At 43.7% G+C, this 20,394-nt stretch overlaps 1 protein-coding gene across 1 annotated transcript in view; it reads right to left on the bottom strand.

Annotated features, from left to right (window-relative positions):
* Nucleotides 1-20,394, bottom strand: part of RELL1 (RELT like 1) — a 60,721-nt gene that overhangs the window by 21,649 nt on the left and 18,678 nt on the right. The window contains exons 2-3 of the mRNA XM_028508149.1: nucleotides 7,625-7,849; nucleotides 5,206-5,277 (exon numbers count right to left, since the gene is read on the bottom strand). Coding sequence (XP_028363950.1) covers nucleotides 5,206-5,277; nucleotides 7,625-7,849 — 297 coding nt within the window. The remainder of the gene's footprint in view (nucleotides 1-5,205; nucleotides 5,278-7,624; nucleotides 7,850-20,394) is intronic.

Genomic DNA, 20,394 nt, shown 5'->3' on the forward strand with positions numbered 1-20,394 from the left:
GCATGGGTTTTTAAAAAATATGTATGTATTAACACAACATACCATTCTTTTCTACAAGAAACATTTTTTTTTGCCCTTCATGACTATCTGTAAGGGTGTCCTAGTGCATTCCAAACACAATTTTGCTCTAAATAAGTCTCCTGTCCTGACAAAAAAGTCCTAAACTATATCATCGGTATCTTCTCCCACACGACAAAGATGGCACGTTACCCTCTGAGAGACAAATTTAAGTATATTTTAGTGATGTCACTCATTTTACCCTCTGACTAATATTAAAGATTCAGAAAATCAATTTTCTTTCCAATAAAGAGTGTAGTGAATACACTATAATTTGCCAGTTGACACTTCTCCTCTGGCATAATTCACCAAACTTAAACTATAAACAGAAAAGAGGAAAAACCACCACAAAAAAGGCATGAAGACAAAAGCAGCACTAATAGCACTCACTTACAAGAGTGAGGTTTTCAAAACAAAAGTTTAAATAGTCTCCTGAGAAAATGAATCACCTGTATAATGATAACCTTCTTTAAAAACACGAAATTACTTTTTATAGATTTGTGTTGTGGAGGACATGTACTCATGTACTCCAGTACCTCACCCGTAACTCCTAGAAATAATTAAGAAACAGCCTCTCTGTTCACCATGAGTGAAATCTTTCAGAGTAGACACAAGCTTCTGTGCAAAATCATCCACGCCCAGCCTGTGTGAGGAGGTCTGGTGTGTGGGATGAACACACACACACACACACACACACACACACGCACACACGCTCTCTCTCTCCTGTCTCTAGTCTAACTTCTAGTCTACACCAGGCAGTAAACTTCAGCAATCTGTGCCTTAGAAACATTTTTGGTTTCCTGTGATGAGGAAACTCTCTAATGCCACCACTAGGACTTGCACACATGATTTAGTTTGGTTGTAAAATTACTATGAAAGAGCAATAATCTAATTAAATCCTGTTGAATATACCTCTCCTCCTTGAACAGTACTCACAACCCCGACGAGCCACAAAGGATGGCTTCTCCTAGACTTGCCGACATTCTGTCCGTCACCCCAGCCCCCCTTCGTGGGCCTCCAGACAGCAGGGGGAGTGCGTTACCGGGAAGAGAAGGCCAGTCGAGAACACGGGGAAATTTTCTCACGGACAGTAATTTCCAGGAAAACCTCCCTCTCTTCTTTCCTGACTTTCTGCCTGATAATATGCATAAAGCAATCAAAATCAGGCAAGAAAAAAAAGCCCTGTTTTCTCTCCCACCACTATTCTCTACAAAGTGTTTCCTTACAATCAAGGCAGATTTCCTGAACAAGAACTACTGTGGCCATCAGCAAAGTCAGAGCGCCTGGATGTGCCCAGCACTGGCCGGAAGCTTTCCAGGCCTCACCACATGGGACCTCCCAACAACGCCAGCAGCAGGTAGAATTGTGACCCCCATTTTATAAATACCGAGCCTGAAGCCTGAAGGCTATCACTGGCTGGCCAGAGTCACATAGGTAGTGAGTGACAGACGTGGACACAACCCTGGTCTCTGACTCTATTTCACCCTGATGTTCTTCCTACTCCTCCAGGTCTCCACCCCAATGAGGAATAGTTCAGTAGTGGACAGGGTGTTTACAGAATCGTTACAGCAAGTTCCAGAGGCCTACGAGAGTTTATAAAGGAATCCCTTTTGCCATAATACACATTGCAGTAAGAACTTCTTACGGAGGTCCCTCCGCCTGGTGTGAATAACCAGGGGCACCTGAAGAACAACTGCGATGCTCTTAGTACTACAGCAGACGGTGGAAGGGCCTGGAAGGGAAGGGAAGCTATGGAGTTGCAGGTATTTTCCAAACTCCATACAATGTAAAAAAAAAAACAGCAAACAAACAAACAAAAACAATGCACTTGCACACACTCATCAATTCAGCTTCACTTAGAAAGAAAAGTTAAAGGTGGCACTGTAGTTAGTGCAAGACCTGAGATTAAGAGGCAAATAATCAGTGCTCAGGTCAGCTAATAAATTCATCCTTCCAGAGATACTTATCTAAACTAACCTGATTTGCAACACTCAAGACATGTTATGTTTAAACCATAAACATCAGACTGTTGCCATGAGTACAGGTGAAATATGACCCTGTGAGCCAAATTAAAAATGCAAAGCAGCAAACTAGTCATACATCACAATTGCAAATGTTTTAAAATATGTAAATATAGACAAAGAAACCTAAAAAACATGGGAAAATGGTAATGTATGAGTTGTCCTTAATTTTATTCCTTTTTTTTCCATTTTAAAAGGTTATACTATGGTGTGCTTATAATTTAAAAAGAATTATAACATTAAATTAACACCAACAGGGAGGCCTAAACTGATAGTAAGTTCAACGTCTCTTAAGGACAGAGATAAAGGAAAAGTTATTAGATTTGTTCTATAGAATATTTACATCTCAAAGGCAAACTGAAAAAGCTAGGTTATAAGTGGTAAGACACCAGGGTATGTAACCAATCTACCCAGCTGTGGTTTGGGCGCAGGCTGGAAGCTAGAGTGGGCCACAGCTGGAAAAGGGCTGTGCGGGGACCAGATGTCTCCTGGTGGCCAAGGAGGACCAAGGGCTACACAGAGGATCAGAATCCCCACCCTTGCTCACAAGTCCCCGGCCAAATCCCAGGCAGACAGATGGAGGCACGGACAGGAGAAGAGGGTAAAGAATCAGACAGAACGGAGCAGAGGAGAAAGAGTGGACACAGCACCTTGGGTATCGCTCTAACAGGCCTACTGGGAATCAGTGCAGCTGAAACACAAAGGCTGCTCTTCTACAGGGAAAGGACGTGATTAAAAAAGAAAAGAACAGGCCCATTTGCCCGTGAGTGTGGGAGGTGTGGAAATTATATAGGATGCTTGCTTCAGGGACCCAAGTGCTCCCTGGCTGTGCTGGCACCATCCTGCCACCCACTGGCTGTGAGACCTTGGGCAAGTTTCTGACTCGGCTGCCCCATCTGCAAAATGAGGTGGTAACAGGGCCTGCTTCATAAGGCCGTTCTGAGAAATTTAATGTGTTAATGTTTCTAGAGTTTTATAAACTACCCCAGCTGTATACTTTAACCCCTGGAAGGAGGAAGTTTACCATCCCTCTCTCCCGCTCCACAAAAGAGGCGGTAACTTCAAGTGGTGAAATGTGAGCTCAGGAGTCAGGTGCTAGAGCCCCTTTCTCAGCTCCCCTCTTATCAGCAAGTTAGTTAAGCAGCGTGGGCCTCAGTCTCTCAACCTTAAAATGGGAAGGATGTATCTGAATCATAGGGATGTGAATCCCTGCAAAGCCCTCAGAACATCCCAACACCTAGCAAACACTCAGGGCGCACCGTGAACTCATACCTAAGCTTTCAGCCCCTGGCAAAGCCTCCACAGGTGACCTCCTTTGCTCGATTCAGCCCCTCATCCAGCTCTCTCTAACTTAGGAGCTGCTCGGCTCTCAGAAGCCCAGGTCCCAAAGGCCACCAAGCTCCCCAGAGCCACGGGAGGCAGCTGGGAAGTGCAGGCACGGGAGTGACAAAGGACCGTCCCCACCTTACTCTGTGCACTCTGTCAAGGCTGGAGCTCCTCCGCCAAGCGCGTATTTGTGCATTGCTTGTGCAAGTTAAAAACCACTTTTCTCCGTGAAAGAAACAAGCTCAAAAAGAGCATCGTCAAATATTGCTCCCCAAAGGAAGATTTCTGGAAGACAGATCAAAATCCAAGTGTTCTGGGGTTTTTGTTCTTAGTTTAAAAACCGCTCTATTAAATTCAGTTATCTGGTTTTATATCCTGTAGAAACTGAAAGTTACAAGTGAGAAGAAAGCAGAGGCAACGTGGTTCATTTGAGAGCAGCCCAGAGAGACCGCGGCTGCTCACCAACCACGTGAACTCAACACCTGGAGCCTTTGTTTCTTCCTCTCGGAGATGGAGATAACACTAAGTTTAGAGATATTTTGAGGATTCAATGAAATTATGTACATGAAGCACCTAGATCTATGACAGATACATAAAGTACACTGTGGAAAGAACAATAAAAATTATGCTGAACCCTATGAAATGGCTGTTTCTCCAAGTCAAAAAAGTGGACCAACAGCCTGGGCCAGGCGGATGCTCTTGTTGATAGTGAGGATTAGGGGGTGGCGACCCCCAGGGAAGGGCCGGGGCAGAAGAGCAGGCATGTACTGAGCAATACCGAGGTATTTCAGCTTCTGGACAAACGGCTCCGCCACCTCACACCACGTGAGTAAGCACTGACAAGCAAAGACAGCGCCCAAGGAAAACATTTTCTTTTCAATTCTCATGAGAATTCGAAGTATCTGCAGCAATCCAGTACGTGGACCAGGGGCCACACAAACCTCAAAAGTCACTGCAGGCCCGAAATCACCCTATGGTGACAATAACCAGTGTTCAGAACGATGACCGTAATGCTTCTAATCCAGATTAAATGAATCCTCTGTTAAGAAGATGGGGAGTTTAGAATAGATTTCAGAGGGGGAAATGCTTAAATCGATAAAGGTTAAACTTTTGAAAAGTTTCTACATGTAAGCATGGATCATGGGACACACAACTCCATGGAGACAGAAAGCAGAGTGGCGGCAGCCAGCGGACGGTTGGGGAAGGGGACGGAGATCAGGCAGTGACTGCCTAAAGGGCCCAGAGTTCCAGCTGGGGATGCCGACAACATTCTAGAGCCAGTGAGTGGGACCATGGTACAAAACTGTGAACGTCCTTACGGCCAATAAGTCATGCACGTTACAGTGGATAGAAGAGTAAATTCCACATTGTGTGTATTTTACCATCACTTTTTTAAAGCGCAACAAAGGAACAGATGCTATCTGAGAGCCATCCTACTAAGGACCTGTGTTCAGTACGTCACAACAGTGTGATGGGGTAGATGATACTATCATCACTTCATTTCACAGACCAGGAGCTGAAGTAATGCAACTTTCCCCCAACTGAGGCGAGGCCAGGATTCGAAGGCAAGCCGTCACCTCCAGGGCTGACTCCGCACCCCTCAGACCGACAGACCCTTAGAAAACTCACTGGTTTGAAACGCCCGTGGTGGGACAAGGCTGCAAGCGGAGCTAGGTAACAGGTGCTACCAACCACTTCAGAAAATCGACAGGAGAGTCCATACGAATCCTGACTCTCCCAAGCAGGTTGCTAATAAGACCTATGAAGAGTGAATTATTCTGGAACACTAAAACAGCCATACCTTCATTTTTCATGATGTAGTGGACAATTTGCCCAACGGTGTCGCTGTTTTCATTTATGCTGTCATTCAACTCTGAAAGAGAAAGGGGAGGGCCGGAGGGGTTACATGTGGGCACCTGCATCAAGTCAATGAGACATTAGTTTCAGAGCCCGAGACCTCACTGAACAGTCTCCAGAAGGCTCAGCCAATCGCCCCTCATGCTAAGAAACCCAGCTTCCTTCCTTCAGCCTTCAGCCCCAAACTGCCTGGTGCACAGCCCAGCCCGTGAGACTTCCTTGCCCCAACAGTCACAGAAAGTGTCAGAGCTGTCCGTCCGTCTCTTCTCAAGTCCCAACAGCGCTCACTCTCCAAGACTCAGTCCATAGCCCTAATATCTCTCTCAGCACTTCATTAGACCTTTGGGGGTAATGGGAGAAAGCTACTTGAAAGAAAAAAAATTCTTCTGTAACTATTTTAATTGCAGACGAATTATATAAACATAGGGCATTAATTTCTTGTTTAAATTGGGTAACATAATACTCATCCATGTTTAAAAGGCTCTCTTTTAAATGTCTCCCCATAGGATCTAAATTTTGGCCATGGTTATTTGCTCACAGAGTCCGTTTACTTTGGGAGACTCTGTATACGTGGTAGTCTTTGAAAAAAAATAATTATACCTGTACTCTGAAACCTGTCTGTATAATTTGTTTCAGTCAAACAAGAAGGGCCCTGAATGGTGTGGCTCAGTGGGTTGGGCGTCATCTTGCAGCCCAAAAGGTCACCGGTTCAACTCCCGGTCAGGGCACATGCCTGGGTTGTGGGCCAGGTCCTTGGCTAGGGGTGTGCAAGACACAGCCAATCAATGCTTCTCTAAACATCGATGTTTTTCTTCCTCTCTTTCTTCCTTCCTCCCCTCTCTCTTAAATAAATAAGTAGATAAATTAAAAAAAAAAAGAAAGAGGGAGGGTTGAAACACTCCATTCTAGTTCACAGAGAAGGAATCAAGGTGTGTGACGTTCTACCTGTGTATCTGGAAAAGTGTCTTCTCCATCATAGATGTTTCCTCCTCCATGAACATGCGTGTTTGCTCGGACAGTGCAAATGCTGACTGCTAAGCCAACCTACAGAGTCTAGAAAGGAGAGGGGGAGGCTCCACTTTCTGTTGACAAACACTTAGCTTTGGTTTGCTCATAAGCTGCACATGACTCATCCTGCAACCGTGTTCTCTCTCTGCCTCAAAGGTCAGTGGGGGTGGGAAAAGCCAACAAGCCAGCAAGCTGGCAAGAAATGAGGAAGCTCCCTCCACTCCACTCTTGGAGTTGGCTTGAAGGGTGACCTACTTTATGCCAAATGTCACCTTCTGCAAAAACTGCCCTTTGAGAAGCTGAAAGGGATATGGAGAGGTATCTACAACTCCCCAAGACCCAAGTCAGGACGGTTACAAAGAACATGCATGAAGAAAACAGAATGTCATCTCTTAGGTTTTTCGAAACACTATCCAGCAACCTCATGTTCAGAGTAAAAAGTGAGTCATCCTAAAGTTATTACTAAGGCAGTTTTTTTGCCATTCTTAGACTGCACTGTTCACAAATCATTAATTTAAAAAACATCAGCTCCAATCTCACAGATGTAAGGAGAACTCCCTTAGCAAAAGTAATAGCCTCATAATGGTGAGATCTGTTGACTTTTCCCATCATTTTAATTAGAATATAATTCAATAATAGTAGTAAAAATTGATATTTACTGAGTGACCATCTATGCCAAACATTACATGTATCTTCTCTCCAAATTTCATAGTAATCTGATGAGGTAGAGATTACTATACTCATATAAATGAAATAAAAATTTAATTAAATCAGCATTAAGTTAATTAAAATTAAATTTCAGTTAAATTATACATAGCAGAGATTCAAAGTACATGTAACTTGCCCAGGGTCCCCAGGCAAGTAAGAGTAACTACCTGGTAGGTATTTAATAAGTGAAAGCCAGGTTTCAGACACTGGGTGTGGTTACCGTGCAATCCATACTGACCCTCTACCACACCACCTGCTGTTAACATGGATTATTCTGCTTCACAGAGATGGAAAAAAAAAATATATATATATATATATAAAACTGGTTTCCTGTTTAAAAATCATCCCCACTCACACTCTCATAAAAAGAATCCAGCCCTGGCTGGTGTAGCTCAGTGGACTGAGTACCAGCCTGTGAACCAAAAGGTTGATGGTTCGATTCCCAGTCAGGGCACATGCCTGGGTTGCAGGGCAGGTCCCCATTTGGGGGCATGAGAGAGGCAACCAATCGCTGTTTCTCTCACACATCATGTCGCCCACCTCTTTCTTCCTCCTTTCCCCTCTCTCTAAAAATAAATAAATAAAATCTTAATAATAAAAAAGTGGACACAAGACCCTTTAAAAGAGAAGGAATCTCGATTACTCACCTATCTTCTCAACTTTTTCCTCTTCCACATCTTGCTCGGCTTCTGTCGTACAACGATAGCCTTTCTTCTTAAGCAGGTGGCAGATGAGGACACCAAAGAGACCCATGATGAAGAACACAGGGACAAGCGCATACGCAATATACTCGGGGTGTCCGCTCTTAGTGTTGTCCGTGGGCGACGCTGTCGTCTCTGCTCTGGAGTGCAGTGTGCGGCTGCCACCATGGTCTGTGGAAGAAACACGCATGGCGGCCTTAGATGTCTGCAGGAAGCAGGGAAAACCCAACAGCCCGGGGAAATGTTCGCGTCAAATCCCAGTCTGCTCCCCAACCCACGGGCCGTGCAGACGCTGGTGGGTCTGGAAGTTCAGGCCCACAGAGGGAAGGCCCAGGTTTGTTTGGGCTAACAGTGCCATCCTGTCCCCGCTACTCATTAAATGCGTCCCAACCTGGATAATTTTTCTAAAACCTCTCCAAAGCCATCCTCTGCTCCTTCAGCACGGAATAGAAGTAGTAAAGCGCCCAGCACAGAGTAAACACACAATCACTGAGTAGCATCAGTAGCACAGACTCAGAAGACGTGGATTCAAGTTCTGATCCCACCTCTTAGCAGTTGTGTGACACTGAACGATGACAAAAACGATGCCTCGCTTTCAGTGTGAAATAGGCATCCTAACAGCACCTACCCGCCCTCCCAGGGTTGTCATGAACAGGAAATAAATTAATACACGTGAAACATTTAGAACCATTTCTGTAACAAAGTAAATGCCATTGGGCCCACTTGTGATATGTCACTGGGCAAGAAGAACAAAGAACCTTGTGTCAGGGAGCTTCCTAGGAGGATTTAGTCAACTGGCAGATGGAGAGGAAGAAAAACGGGAAAGCCCAGGATGGCGTTAAGATTTTGACCCAGGGGTACAAAGGCATAACAATGAAAGCACATGCACTTGTTTATTCATTCAGTGATCCAAATGGACATTATGGCATGCCCTTTATTTGAAAAGCTCCATGCTGGGAGCTGGAGAGAGAGAGTGATAAATAAATAACATAACTTGGGCAGCACCATCTCGGGACTTGTCGGGTAGCGGCAAAAACAGTCACTAAACAAGTCCACACATGGGCAGATCATGAGAGTGGGAGAAATGCTGTGGAAGATACACATGGGGCACCAGGAGGAAGAATGACAGTGGGGACCTGTATTATGACTTCAGAAAAGGGCAGCTGAGAAGGGGGCATCTTTTGGAGAAAAGAATAAATTTGCTTTTAGACATAACAAAGCATCTCATGGACATACACCAGAGGCAGTCGGATATCTGGGCAGGCCAATGGGATGCAAGTTAGGCTCCTACCTAAGAAACTAAGTAACCTAGGTAAGATATAGCCAATTAAGATAACAGAGAAGAGCCCCGGCTGCTGTGGCTCAGTGGATTGAGTGCTGGCCTGCGAACCAAAGGGTGGCTGGTTTGATTCCCAATCAGGGCACATGCCTGGGTTGTAGGCCAGGCCCCCAGTAAGGGTTGCGTGAAAGGCAAACACACATTGATGTTTCTCTCCCTCTCTTTCTCCTTCTCTTCCCCTCTAAAAATAAATAAATAAATCCTTAAAAAACATAACACAACAGAGAAAGAACTGACTATGTAGAAAATCAGCAAAGTACCAGTTCACAGATACCAAATGCAGAGGGCATCAGGTAGGATGAGAACTAAAGAAAAATATGGGCTTTGATTGAAATGAGGTCTCATTATCTGTAATACTGAGAGGATGAAATGAAAACAATGAGGTTTTCTACATCAAAAAGATTCATACATCTTGCTTAAGAAACCCAGACATTAGAAAGCTAGAGACATTTAATTCCAAGCCCTCTCGAGAGTATTTTGGTGAAAAAGAATCTGTACTGTAAGGATTACATGGAGGACAGAATCCGGTGTGGAATGACCACATTTTATCACTGTGGCAAACAGTATCACACAGCAGCCTGATTTGCAAACCAGGGAGCATAGAACAAAGGGCTATCTCTCTCACATAGAACTATCCATTATCTTTGAACTTGAACATGAAAGGAAATTGCTGGTTTCCTAGGTTTGTATATAGCCGCATTCATTATCAGGCAACCTCTAGAATTTCAGATAACCAATATATTTTTAACCTGTATTTTCAACCTATATTTTTTCCTGATTTCTCTTCTGAGAATCAAAAGAATTATAATTCTAAATAAGTTTTATATATTGATTCCTTTTCATTGACACTCATTCCACACACTAGGCATAGGTGAAGCAGGCAGCTTGCTAACACTGGGAGGATCTTACTCAGGGTCACACTCTGTTTCAGTCCGGAAGTGAGGACAAACGCCTGGGGAACAGGAGGAAGCAGGGAGGAAAGCAGAGGTGCTGAGGAGTGGAGCCAAACAGCTCCTCCTGAATCAGCTGGTTGAGAGTGGGTCTTCATCGCTAATTTGTCATCCAGCAAACCCTTGCAGATGCTACATGTTTACAGTGCTTGTGATGAACGTGTGTCAGCCATAATATCAAAATTATTCTACCATGAAAAAACTGGAGAAGACATAAACCTAAATGAGTGAAACATGAATTACAGAGAGATGCAATAGAGGCACTGAGGTTACAAGGTCAAGACTGCTTGGCATAAATAACAGCTTGGCCACTCACTGGGCTTGTCACCTCGGACAAGTTATTTAAATGCTCTGTGTTCTATTTCCTTATATGTAAAATGGAGTCAAAATGATTGTACCTTTCTATGATGATTGTATTTATTTTTTAAAGATTTTATTCATTTTTTAGAGAGAGGGAAGGAAGGAAGAAAGAGTGAGAAAAACATTGATGTGCGAGAGAAGCATAGGTCAGTTGCCTTTTACATGCCCCCAACTGGGGACCTGGCCTGCAACCTGGGCATGTGCCCTGACCGGGAATTGAACCAGCGCCCTTTTGGTTCACAGACCCATGCTCAATCCACCGAGCCACACCAGCCAGGGCCTTTCTACGATGATTTTAAAACATGGCTCCATTGTTAGCTACAGCTCCCATGGAGGTGTAGGGTCTGTATCTCCTCCTCTTGAATATATACTGTGTGTTGCCTGACCAACAGAGTATGTTGGAAGCCACCCTTTGTCAGTTTCAGTCATCAATTTGCCAGTCAGGTACTTGAACCATCTTAGAAGGAGATCTTATAGCCCCAGCTGATGCTCCATGGAACAAAGATAAGCTGTTTCTGATGAAACCAGCCCAAATGATAGACTCCTAAGCAAAATAAGTGACTGCCATTGTTTTAAGCCACTAAGCTTAAGGGTAATTTGTTCTAAAGCACTAGTAACTGGAAGACTACCCCATGGAGTCATTGTGAGGATTAAATATATTAATAAGGTAAGCACTTAGAGTAATGTGTAGGAAAAGACAAAGCACTATGAAAGTGTTTAGTCATCGTCTTGATAGAATGGAACTATCCAATATGGTAACCACCAGCCACAAATAGTTATTTAAACTTAACTAAAATCAGATATAATTAAAAATTCAGTTCCTTGGTTACACTAACCACATTTCAAGCATTTGATAGTCATATGTGGCTAATTGGCTACCATAGGCGACAGATCAGATGAAGAGTATTTCCATCCACCCAAAAGTTCTATTAGACAGCCCATTACAGATGATATATAAAGAATCACTAAAAAGCAAATGTTGACTAGAGAACTACTGTGATCTACCTCAGCAATTCAATGAAGAATAAATTTTAAATCACAAAGTATCTGTATTTTGCCATGTATAACATACACTTTTTTGCCCAAATTTTTGAGGGAAAAATAAGGGTGTGCATTATACATGGGTAATTATGATATATGATAGGTATTGTAAATGGTCCGAAAACGTGGGCGCACATTATACATGGCAAAACGCTATAACTAGCCACAGGTAACGCCTAAGTCATTCGTTAACTTAGGGAAGTTTAGCTTTCCTTCAGTTCACACTCATGATTTGCCTAAAGACACTGTGTCTACCATTCTCCTTCACCCCCAACTGAATCATACCTGAATTATGAACAAATTCATTATTTGAGTACAAATTAATAGCAAAGATTGTTGCAGCATTATTTATAAAAGTCAAAAATGGCAGTACCTTCATGTTTGACAATGGAATTACAAGACTATCCAAGTCAATCATAGTCTACCATTAAAATGGTGCAAAAATGCACCATTTAAACCTACTTGTGAAGGTGGTGGGAAGATATGGGGAAACATGTGAGATCAAATGTTGAATTCTGTAAGTTAGACTCAAAATCTCACATACAGTATGACCTAACTAGTAAAAAAAATACGCTTAAAGGTATTAAATATACAAAAAATAACCAAAATATTAAGTGATTCTGGGTATTCGAATAATAGGATAATTTTACATTTTAATTGTATACTTTTCTGTAGTTTTCTATAATTTGTACAAATGTGTTATTTTTGTACCAAGGTGGTTGACACTTAAAAAAAGAAGATATAGAGATGAAGTTGTCAGACCTTTGGGAGTAAATGTCTCTACCTTTTTGTAAACATATTGGAGGCTATGGTCCCTATTCCAAAATTTTGCTTCCAATTTTTGTGAGCTCTGACCCCCAGTTAATGTAAGGGCACGACGATAAAGACAATGCCCACACTTCTGCCTGAGCACAGTGGACATTGGTTCCATTCACTGAGATGAGCAACATCTGGAAAAAAGTTTGCTTGGTGTCCTAGGCTGAATTGTGCCTCCCTCCCAATTCGTATGTTGAAGTCCTAATCCCAAGCATCTCGGAATGTGACCTCATTAGGAGATAGGATCTTTACCACGGTAATCAAGTTAAGATGAGGTCACTACAGTGGACCCTAATCCCATATGATTGGTGTCATTATAAAAAGGAGAGATTTGAGACAGACGTCCACACAGGGAAAAACTCCACATGAACATAAAAGGCAGAAATCAGGGTGATGCTTCTACAAGCCAAAAAATGCCAAAGATTGCCCGCAGACCATGAAAGGCTAGGAGAGAGGCATGAAAGAGATCCCTGCTCACAGCCCTCACAAGGAAACAACTCTGCCAGCCCTGATCTTGGATTTCTAGCCTCCAGAACTGAGACAATACATTTCTCTATTTTAAGCCACCCACTCTCTAGTACTTCGTTACAGCAGCTCTAGCAAACTAATATGCTTGGCATGGAGAAGACGGCATCACGAGTTCGGTTTTGGGCATGTGGAGATAGGGGTAAACAGGGGACATTCAGATGGAAATATCTGTTGAGCAACTGGATCTACTGCATACGGAAGCAGAAGAGAAGCCAGGGCGCCTCCCTAGGGCACAAAGGAAGGACTTTCCAGAAGGAATGAGCAGTCGGCTAGGTCAAATGCTGCAAGAGAGTGCAACTAAAATAGGAAGGAAATGTAAAATGGTGCAGCCACGATGGAAAAAAGAGCATAAAGGTTCCTCAAAAATTAAAAAAAGAATGACCATATGATCTAACAGTCTCATGTCTGGGTAGTTATCCAAAGGAACTGAAATCAGGACACCTTCAAAGACAGCCGCAATCCCAAGTTCCGTGCAGCATTCTTCAAGATAGTCAAGTTACAGAAAGAACCTAAATGCTCATCCGTGAATAAATGGATTTTAAAAATGTGCTGTATGCTTACAATCAAATCCTACTGTGCCTGAAAAAAGAAAGGAATACTGTCACAGGGGACAGCAGGATGGACCTGGAGGACACTGTGCTGAGTGAAACACCCCAGTCACAGGAGGACATGCCCCGCCTGACTCCACTCACGTGAGGAAGGAAAACGGGCAGGCTTTTAGAAGCAGAGGATATCCTACTGGCTGCCAGGTGCAGGGGGGAAGGAAACAGGAAGTTGCCGTTCCTCTGGGCACAGGGTTCCTGCTGTGCAAGACGAGGAGTTTCTAGGGACCCACTGGACCACACGGTCCACAGCTAACGGTACCGTGCTTTGCACTGCAAAACTTGTGAAGAGGGTAAATCCCACATCAAGTGTTCTTACCAGGATGAAAAGGAAAAAGAAAGAACCTAAGAAGTACCTTTACAGAAAACGAACGGAGAGCTCAGACAAATGAGGCCACCGAGATGATTCTGAGAACACGTGAGAAACCTGTGGTTTCCAATCCAGGAGGCAGCTTGTGAGTTTTTTAACTCTCCCCTTGCGTTTTACTCCCTCTCTGTTTCTCTGTCGTTTCCTGAAGTAAACTTCAAATCCTAAAACACATACATACCTACATACATACATATGTAAAATGAATAAACAAATTTTTTAAATAAAATAGGAAGGGAAAACAATTCACAGGAATCCTTGTGGCCTCGGAGGGAGCAGTTTTTCGATACAAGGGAAGGTGAGACTGGCGTCCCTGGGTTCGGGAACAGAGATGGGGCTCAGTCCGCTCTTTTCTGGAAGTCAAGGATGAGCAAAGAGGGTAGAGGGGTTCGCCCTCAGATTGGGGGAAAGAGTTTGGTTTGGAGCTCTGCTGTTGTTGTGGAAGTGACTGAAACCAAAGGATTCATATGCAGAAAGAGCAAAGGGGAGTGTCCGAGAGGGAACAGGGAGTGACAATAACCCTGAGAAAGCCAGAGGAGATGATCATGGATGAAACACTTAATTAAAAAAAAGAAAAAAGACACTTGTTCCTAAAGCAGGGGTGACCCGTTAGAGTCCTGGGCAGTAGCCAGAAGGAAAGTGGGGGAACAGGGGCCCATATCCCCTATTTTCTCTTAACTTACAAGAGATGGCCTCTGTTGAGAGCGAGGCAGCCAGGGCAGAAGAGGCTTACGGACCCAGTGCGGCTCCACAGAGACTGACGGCATGGGAGAGGCCAGTGGAAGGACTGTGCAAAGGCACCGGGGCACAGGTGAGCTGTGCACCCCAAATCTCCAGGTGAGCTAACGCATGCAGAGAGGGCCATGGGAGCTGGAAAGCCCAGGACAATAAGGGACCAAGTATAAGGGTCAGGTGAAAGCAGGCCAAGCCAGTGGTAAGAAAGGGAACAGTTCGGGGTGAGATGGTTCCAGAAGTGAGTGAAATATGAGGTGAGAGTTCGTTACTCTTATGGAGTTGATGGAGCATCCACGAGCCAGCACTACACGAAGCACTGAGTCTTCACAATAAACCTATGACAGGGCGGTATCATTCCCACCTCACAGACAGGGAACTGGAGACACAGAAAGGTGAAGCAAGCTTCCCAAGGTAGCCATGCTTGGAGTCATACCAGGCAGTCTGGGTTCTGCCTGCTCGTACACCATTTCCTCTCACCTTCTCAAAGCCTAGGTGTCTGCATATTGACAAGAAAAATTCTGCAATGTCCTCAATTAAATTACAGCAGGAGGGTCGGAGGAAGAGTTCAGGCAAATGAATTAATAGAGCCAACAAAAAGCTGGTCACATTTCTGAATGTATGTTGAACCTTTGACTCAACTTCCAGGCAACTATCTCAGCTCTTATCTGAAATGAACGGTTGCCACCAGATGCCACCGCATCTTCCTTAGGCATGAACTTTCCAGGCTGTTGCCAACAACAAATCCATAAGCATTAAACACTTCTTTTGAAACCAGAAAGGTCAGCATTCATGCTTCCTGTCACTACCAGAGACAGGGATTGAATCTTTATGGGAGCTTTATCCAGATGCCAACAATCTGAGAAAATGGTGTGTTATACACCCTCAAAAACCATCTCAACACCTCATCTCAAGCCGACATTTTTTTTTAAGGATAAGATATGGTAAATAAGAGGTTTGGGTGGGGGGGGGGGAGTTAATTGAGTAAGAATTGCAGTCCAGCTGCAATTTCCCTAGTGCTTCTTTATCTGTTGCTCAACAATTCTTTCTCTGTTGCAGGAGGTTCCCTCCCTAGAACACAGTGGCTCAGATACCATCTCCATCCCTTGCAGGTCCCCCTGGGGCACAAAGCTGAATTGCTTATTGACCTCCTGGAGTCTTGTGGTCAAGCATTCCTGTTCCTGGAATAACAGCTTTCCACTTGCATTACTCACTTAAACCTATCAACTGTAACTGAAGCTAAAATCTTTAACTCTTGCGTTCCTCTACCAGGTCCTTATGGACTATTCATCTGTCCCAGAACTTTCTCTGCTTCGCCTTCTCCCACCTACCCTCTCCTCAATCTATAGCCAATGGAAATTCTTTCAAAACAACCTACATCTTTCTTCCCCAAGCTCATCGATAAATGCGTCAACCTCAGAACGCTGGGCACATTTGTCTTCTCCACTGAGCCCTGCTGCTGAGCGTTTAGACTGCATGCCCCAGGACCTGGTCCCATTTCTGTCTCAATAAACCCCTTCTTTCAGAAAACCTTTCAGCTATGAAGGTTTTGGTTCTACGATATGTAAAACAGGGCTTGTAACAGAACACTACCCAACTACAGATGCCTGTTTAAGGTATATTTCAATTATTTTTTCCAACAATTATGTCAACATTTAGCTACTTTTTTATTAAAATGTAATGCTCATGTGCCCTCATATTTCACAGCTTAAATGATCTCAAATTTCAAAACAATGGGTTCCAATTAGAAGAGTAAGAAGTAAAGTACGTTTTGAAAAATGCCCAATACCAGAATCCAAAGCAGCATACGGGATGAACTAAAAAACTCTACCATTTGTCTACCATCTTTGACCTCCCTCCCAACTCCCAAACCACAGCTCACCTATGCAGACTGCAGCCTGGGTCACCTCGGCCTCTTCTAACACAAGCCATCACTGTATCTCCGGTACCTTGTGCCTGCAGCAAGAGCCTTGGAAACAGGAGTTCTCAGCTCTCACTGATGAGGATTCCCTTCCACAACTTTATTAGGGAAAAAAGTGTCCAACAAGAGCCTGTGTTTATCAAAATCCACTGGGTTTTTCTTTGCCCCAAACAGGTTTCTTTATTTAATTACCTGCACCAGGTTTAGTTGATTAATTCACTGTATTTTGAGGACTCACTATATATGTGAGTTTTGCCAAGGTGCCATTGAGATGGTCACAAAAGGAGACATGAGATTAAAAAGACTGAAGACAGCAAAGAGCTGAGGAAGAAGTATAAGGAATGGCTAAAAGTCAAAAGCCATTTTCTAGCTTGTAACTATTACTTATATTTCCAACTGACTCCAATGGTGTGAGTGTAGCAGAGTGAAATGTTCAGTGTCCCTGCCTCCATCCTGTTCAAGCCTGCATTTTTCCCACGACCTTCAGGCAAATAGTTCCTGCTATAGATATGTTAATTATTGGAGGAATTCTGCTAGACCCTTGAATTTTTGGAAAAAACTCAAGCCAGCCCCTTGCCAGACAGAAGGTGGTTCTCCAAAAGAGGCGGGGTTACAGGTACAAAATAACGATTGTTTATCAAAAATTTTCAGGAACCCCAAGACCAGACTCACATCAGCAGGGGTCAATGGACCACGAACAAGGAGATGTAAAGATTGCTCACTCTTCCTTGGATCCTGCTGACACCCGGATGGATGACTGAGTTCGTCTATCACCTCTTGCCCCTCCCACTCTCCTTGCCCTTGACAGAAAAGAACCTGAATTCTGTACTCTCTGAAGATGGAACTGAGGAACCTCTAAGGCCCCCATCTTCTCAACTGGGTATCTTCTCAATCAATAAACCTTTCCATACTCCAGACTCAGACATTTTGAATATTGGCCTTTTGAAGCACTGGGCACATGGGCTTTGGACTGGTCACAAGAGGAGCTGAGATGAAATGCTGCAGAAATGGCATTCCTCAAACCCTGTGTGCATCGCTGGAGGGTTGTTAAAATAATGGGGAAAACGATGGCAATAACCAGAGACTCCAGATAAGGAGACCTTGTGACTTCTCCCAAGCAGCTCTGTTCCAACCAAGGCCAAGGGCACTTTGATGATTCTGATAGCTTTTCTTCCCTTTTTATCTGGAAAGGGTTTGCATTCTCAGAAGCTAGGGTTTCCCAGCAGAGCGACCCAACAACTCTATGATGGGAAAGGAGCTTGCTTAGTAAGTTGATAACACACATCAAGTTTGGCTGGAAAAAAACTTTTAAACACAAACATACACACACACCCTTTTTTTTTGAATTTTTAAACATTCAAATCACAGTACCCAAGGGCAGTCTATTTTTGGTCTAGATTACTCAGATCACTCAACGTGCATTCTCTAAAAGTTTTTTTCTTTCTCCAGCTTTGCCACCTGCTACCTCCACAATATTGAACAAGTCACTTTACCTCTCTAGGCTACAATTTGCTCAGCTAAAAATTATGAGCTAGTACCAATGTCTTTTGTGGTTCTCAAAATGCCACAACTTTCCCAACAGTCTATAGCTCCATCTACAATTCACTCTGGGCTGATGCAACTGGAGACAAAAACTGAAGCCCACCCTTCTGTGTCCCCAAGGCAAGATCCAAATCTATCTAAAAACAAACTCATTTTCATAGCAAAACTGTAACAAAGTGAAATGCTCAGTCTTTCTGACCCCATCCTGTCCAGCACTGCATTGTTCCCATGGCCCTCAGGCTAATAGCTCCAGCTTTAAACATGCAAATCTCTAGAGGAATTCTGCTTGGGGCTGGAGTTTTTACATAAACAGCCCCTCCCATTTTCCCTTCCCTCGGCATAAAAGAAGCCTGAACTCTGTGCTTTCTTAAGGTGGATTTGAGGAAGCTCTAAGGCATACACCTATGAATAAACCTTTCCTTCCTCCAGACTCTGACGTTTCCAGTTTTGGCATTTTTGAAGCGTCGGGCACACGGCCTTTGGACTGGTAACAAAATCAAATCTGACAGACTCATGGGCAGCAGGGCCTGTCCTGATCTAATGTGAGACTGTTTACAACCTCTATTCCACTGAGTTTGCTGCATAAACATTTAATATATTTGCCTAGACTCCCTCAGAGTTTAAGCCAAGACCACAAGGGTTTCAGATGGTCACAACTATGAGCCGGCTACTATCAGTTTAAATAACAGGAAACGGAAGTCCATGAAGATGTCCACTTGCTCAGGGTCACACAGTTAAAAGCTGTAAGGGCCAGGATGAAACTCAGGCAGACCTTGTTTCAGGACAGTACCCACAACCAGCCGCACCAGCTCCTGCAGAATGACCTCCTTTAGTAAGTTAGCATTTAGATCGATTACCTACACTAACAAAAGAAGAGAAACCAAAGCAAATTCTACAAAAAAAAAATTTTACCCAAATTATTCCTATTTTTCACCATACAGATTACCAAAGCCATGGAGCTTTTAAGATCATCCCCCACAGTGCCCGTTACTGAGACACAGCATTTGCCCAGAGAAATTTTAAAAGCTTAAAATATATGAAGAGAACAAATGAACTTACACAAAAATTGGAAAATAATGAAAGTCAGTATATGAGTAAGTACTAAATTTTGTAGTGAAGCTTCAGGCAGCTGCCAACTTCCAAACCCCTCTGAGATAAACAGCTGCTGCAGCCCCACCCTCCCCCACTCCACCACTGTGACGGGGCAGGGAGGCGGCACCCGCGCGGGACCTGTCCGCTCAGCGTCTACCCACCCCTGACACAAAAGCCCTCCCAATGCATATGGCCATTTACCTTTATGCTGTCACAGTCCTTGAAATGTGACCACGATCCAGGAGCACAGAACTCTGATTCTGGGCAGCAGAGATCACTTTGGGAAGAGATGGAGGCCTAAACAGCTGTCCCAGCAAAACATGCATAAATCAGCCAAGCCTGGCCCTGAACCCCTGACTGACAGATGCGTCTGGCTAGGAGGCCCTGTGAAAATGCAGCTGTCTGAGGTTTCTGCTAATACCTGGACAAGTTCCACTGAACCTTGAGTGGTGCCAAAATGGGGAGCTCGGCACACAAGGAGCACCCCCTAGACCTGAAGACAGGCCTTAAGAGTCAGACAGGAAAACTGGGAGGTAGCAAGTAGCTAAAGAGATCAAAATACTGCGTGTACCCAGGATAGTTCCTTCCCTTCCCCCATACCTAGCTCAACGTGCATTCGGCCAGCTGTTGTTAGAACTAATATAACCAAATGCAGTAAGTAAACCTCGATCGGAGTCTGACTCAAAATTTTAAACAATAACAAAAATTTTAAGCAGCTACAAAGGATATTGAGGACAATTGAGGAAACTGGGTTAGACAGAATCAAAGACTTGTTTATTTTCTCAGGTGTAATAACGGCATTGTGGTTATGTAGCGGAAGTCAACCCCACGAGATGCACAGTAGACATACTTACGGGCGAAATGCCTGCAACTTGATTTCAGCTAGTCCAGCAAAGAAAGTAGGTGGACAGGCAAACAGGTGGGGTGAGAAAGCGAATACGGCAAAATGCTGCACTCTAAGCGGTTAACATACAGGTGTCCGTTTTACTATTCTTCCAACTTTTCTGTATTAGAAGTTCACGAAGTCTTACCTTATCATTCTTTTTAAATACCCTTTGTGGGAGCCTAATCATCATTTTTAATGGGAAAGCGCATTTTAATTTCCAAAGCAATTACTCAGTAAGGAATGTCTGAAGCACAACCCATACTTAGGCTGTGGCTTCTCTGTGTTCCTTTGGAGTTGGGAAGGGAAGTAGCTAATGTGATCTGGGGGAAAAAAGGGCACTTCACATTAGGTCTCAAAAGAAAAGTCGAAATATTTTTGTTGTTGTCGTTGTTCTTAAGAGAACGAACATTCTTGAGAGACAGGAAACTGGGGAACAACGGGAACGGCTCCTGATAACTACCAGAACAAAGGACTGAAATTAGGGTGATGTCGAAGATACTTAAAAATAATGATGGAAACTTTCAAGATTTACCATCATAG

This window comes from Phyllostomus discolor, chromosome 1 (assembly GCF_004126475.2).
Source record: "Phyllostomus discolor isolate MPI-MPIP mPhyDis1 chromosome 1, mPhyDis1.pri.v3, whole genome shotgun sequence".
Lineage (NCBI taxonomy): Eukaryota > Metazoa > Chordata > Mammalia > Chiroptera > Phyllostomidae > Phyllostomus > Phyllostomus discolor.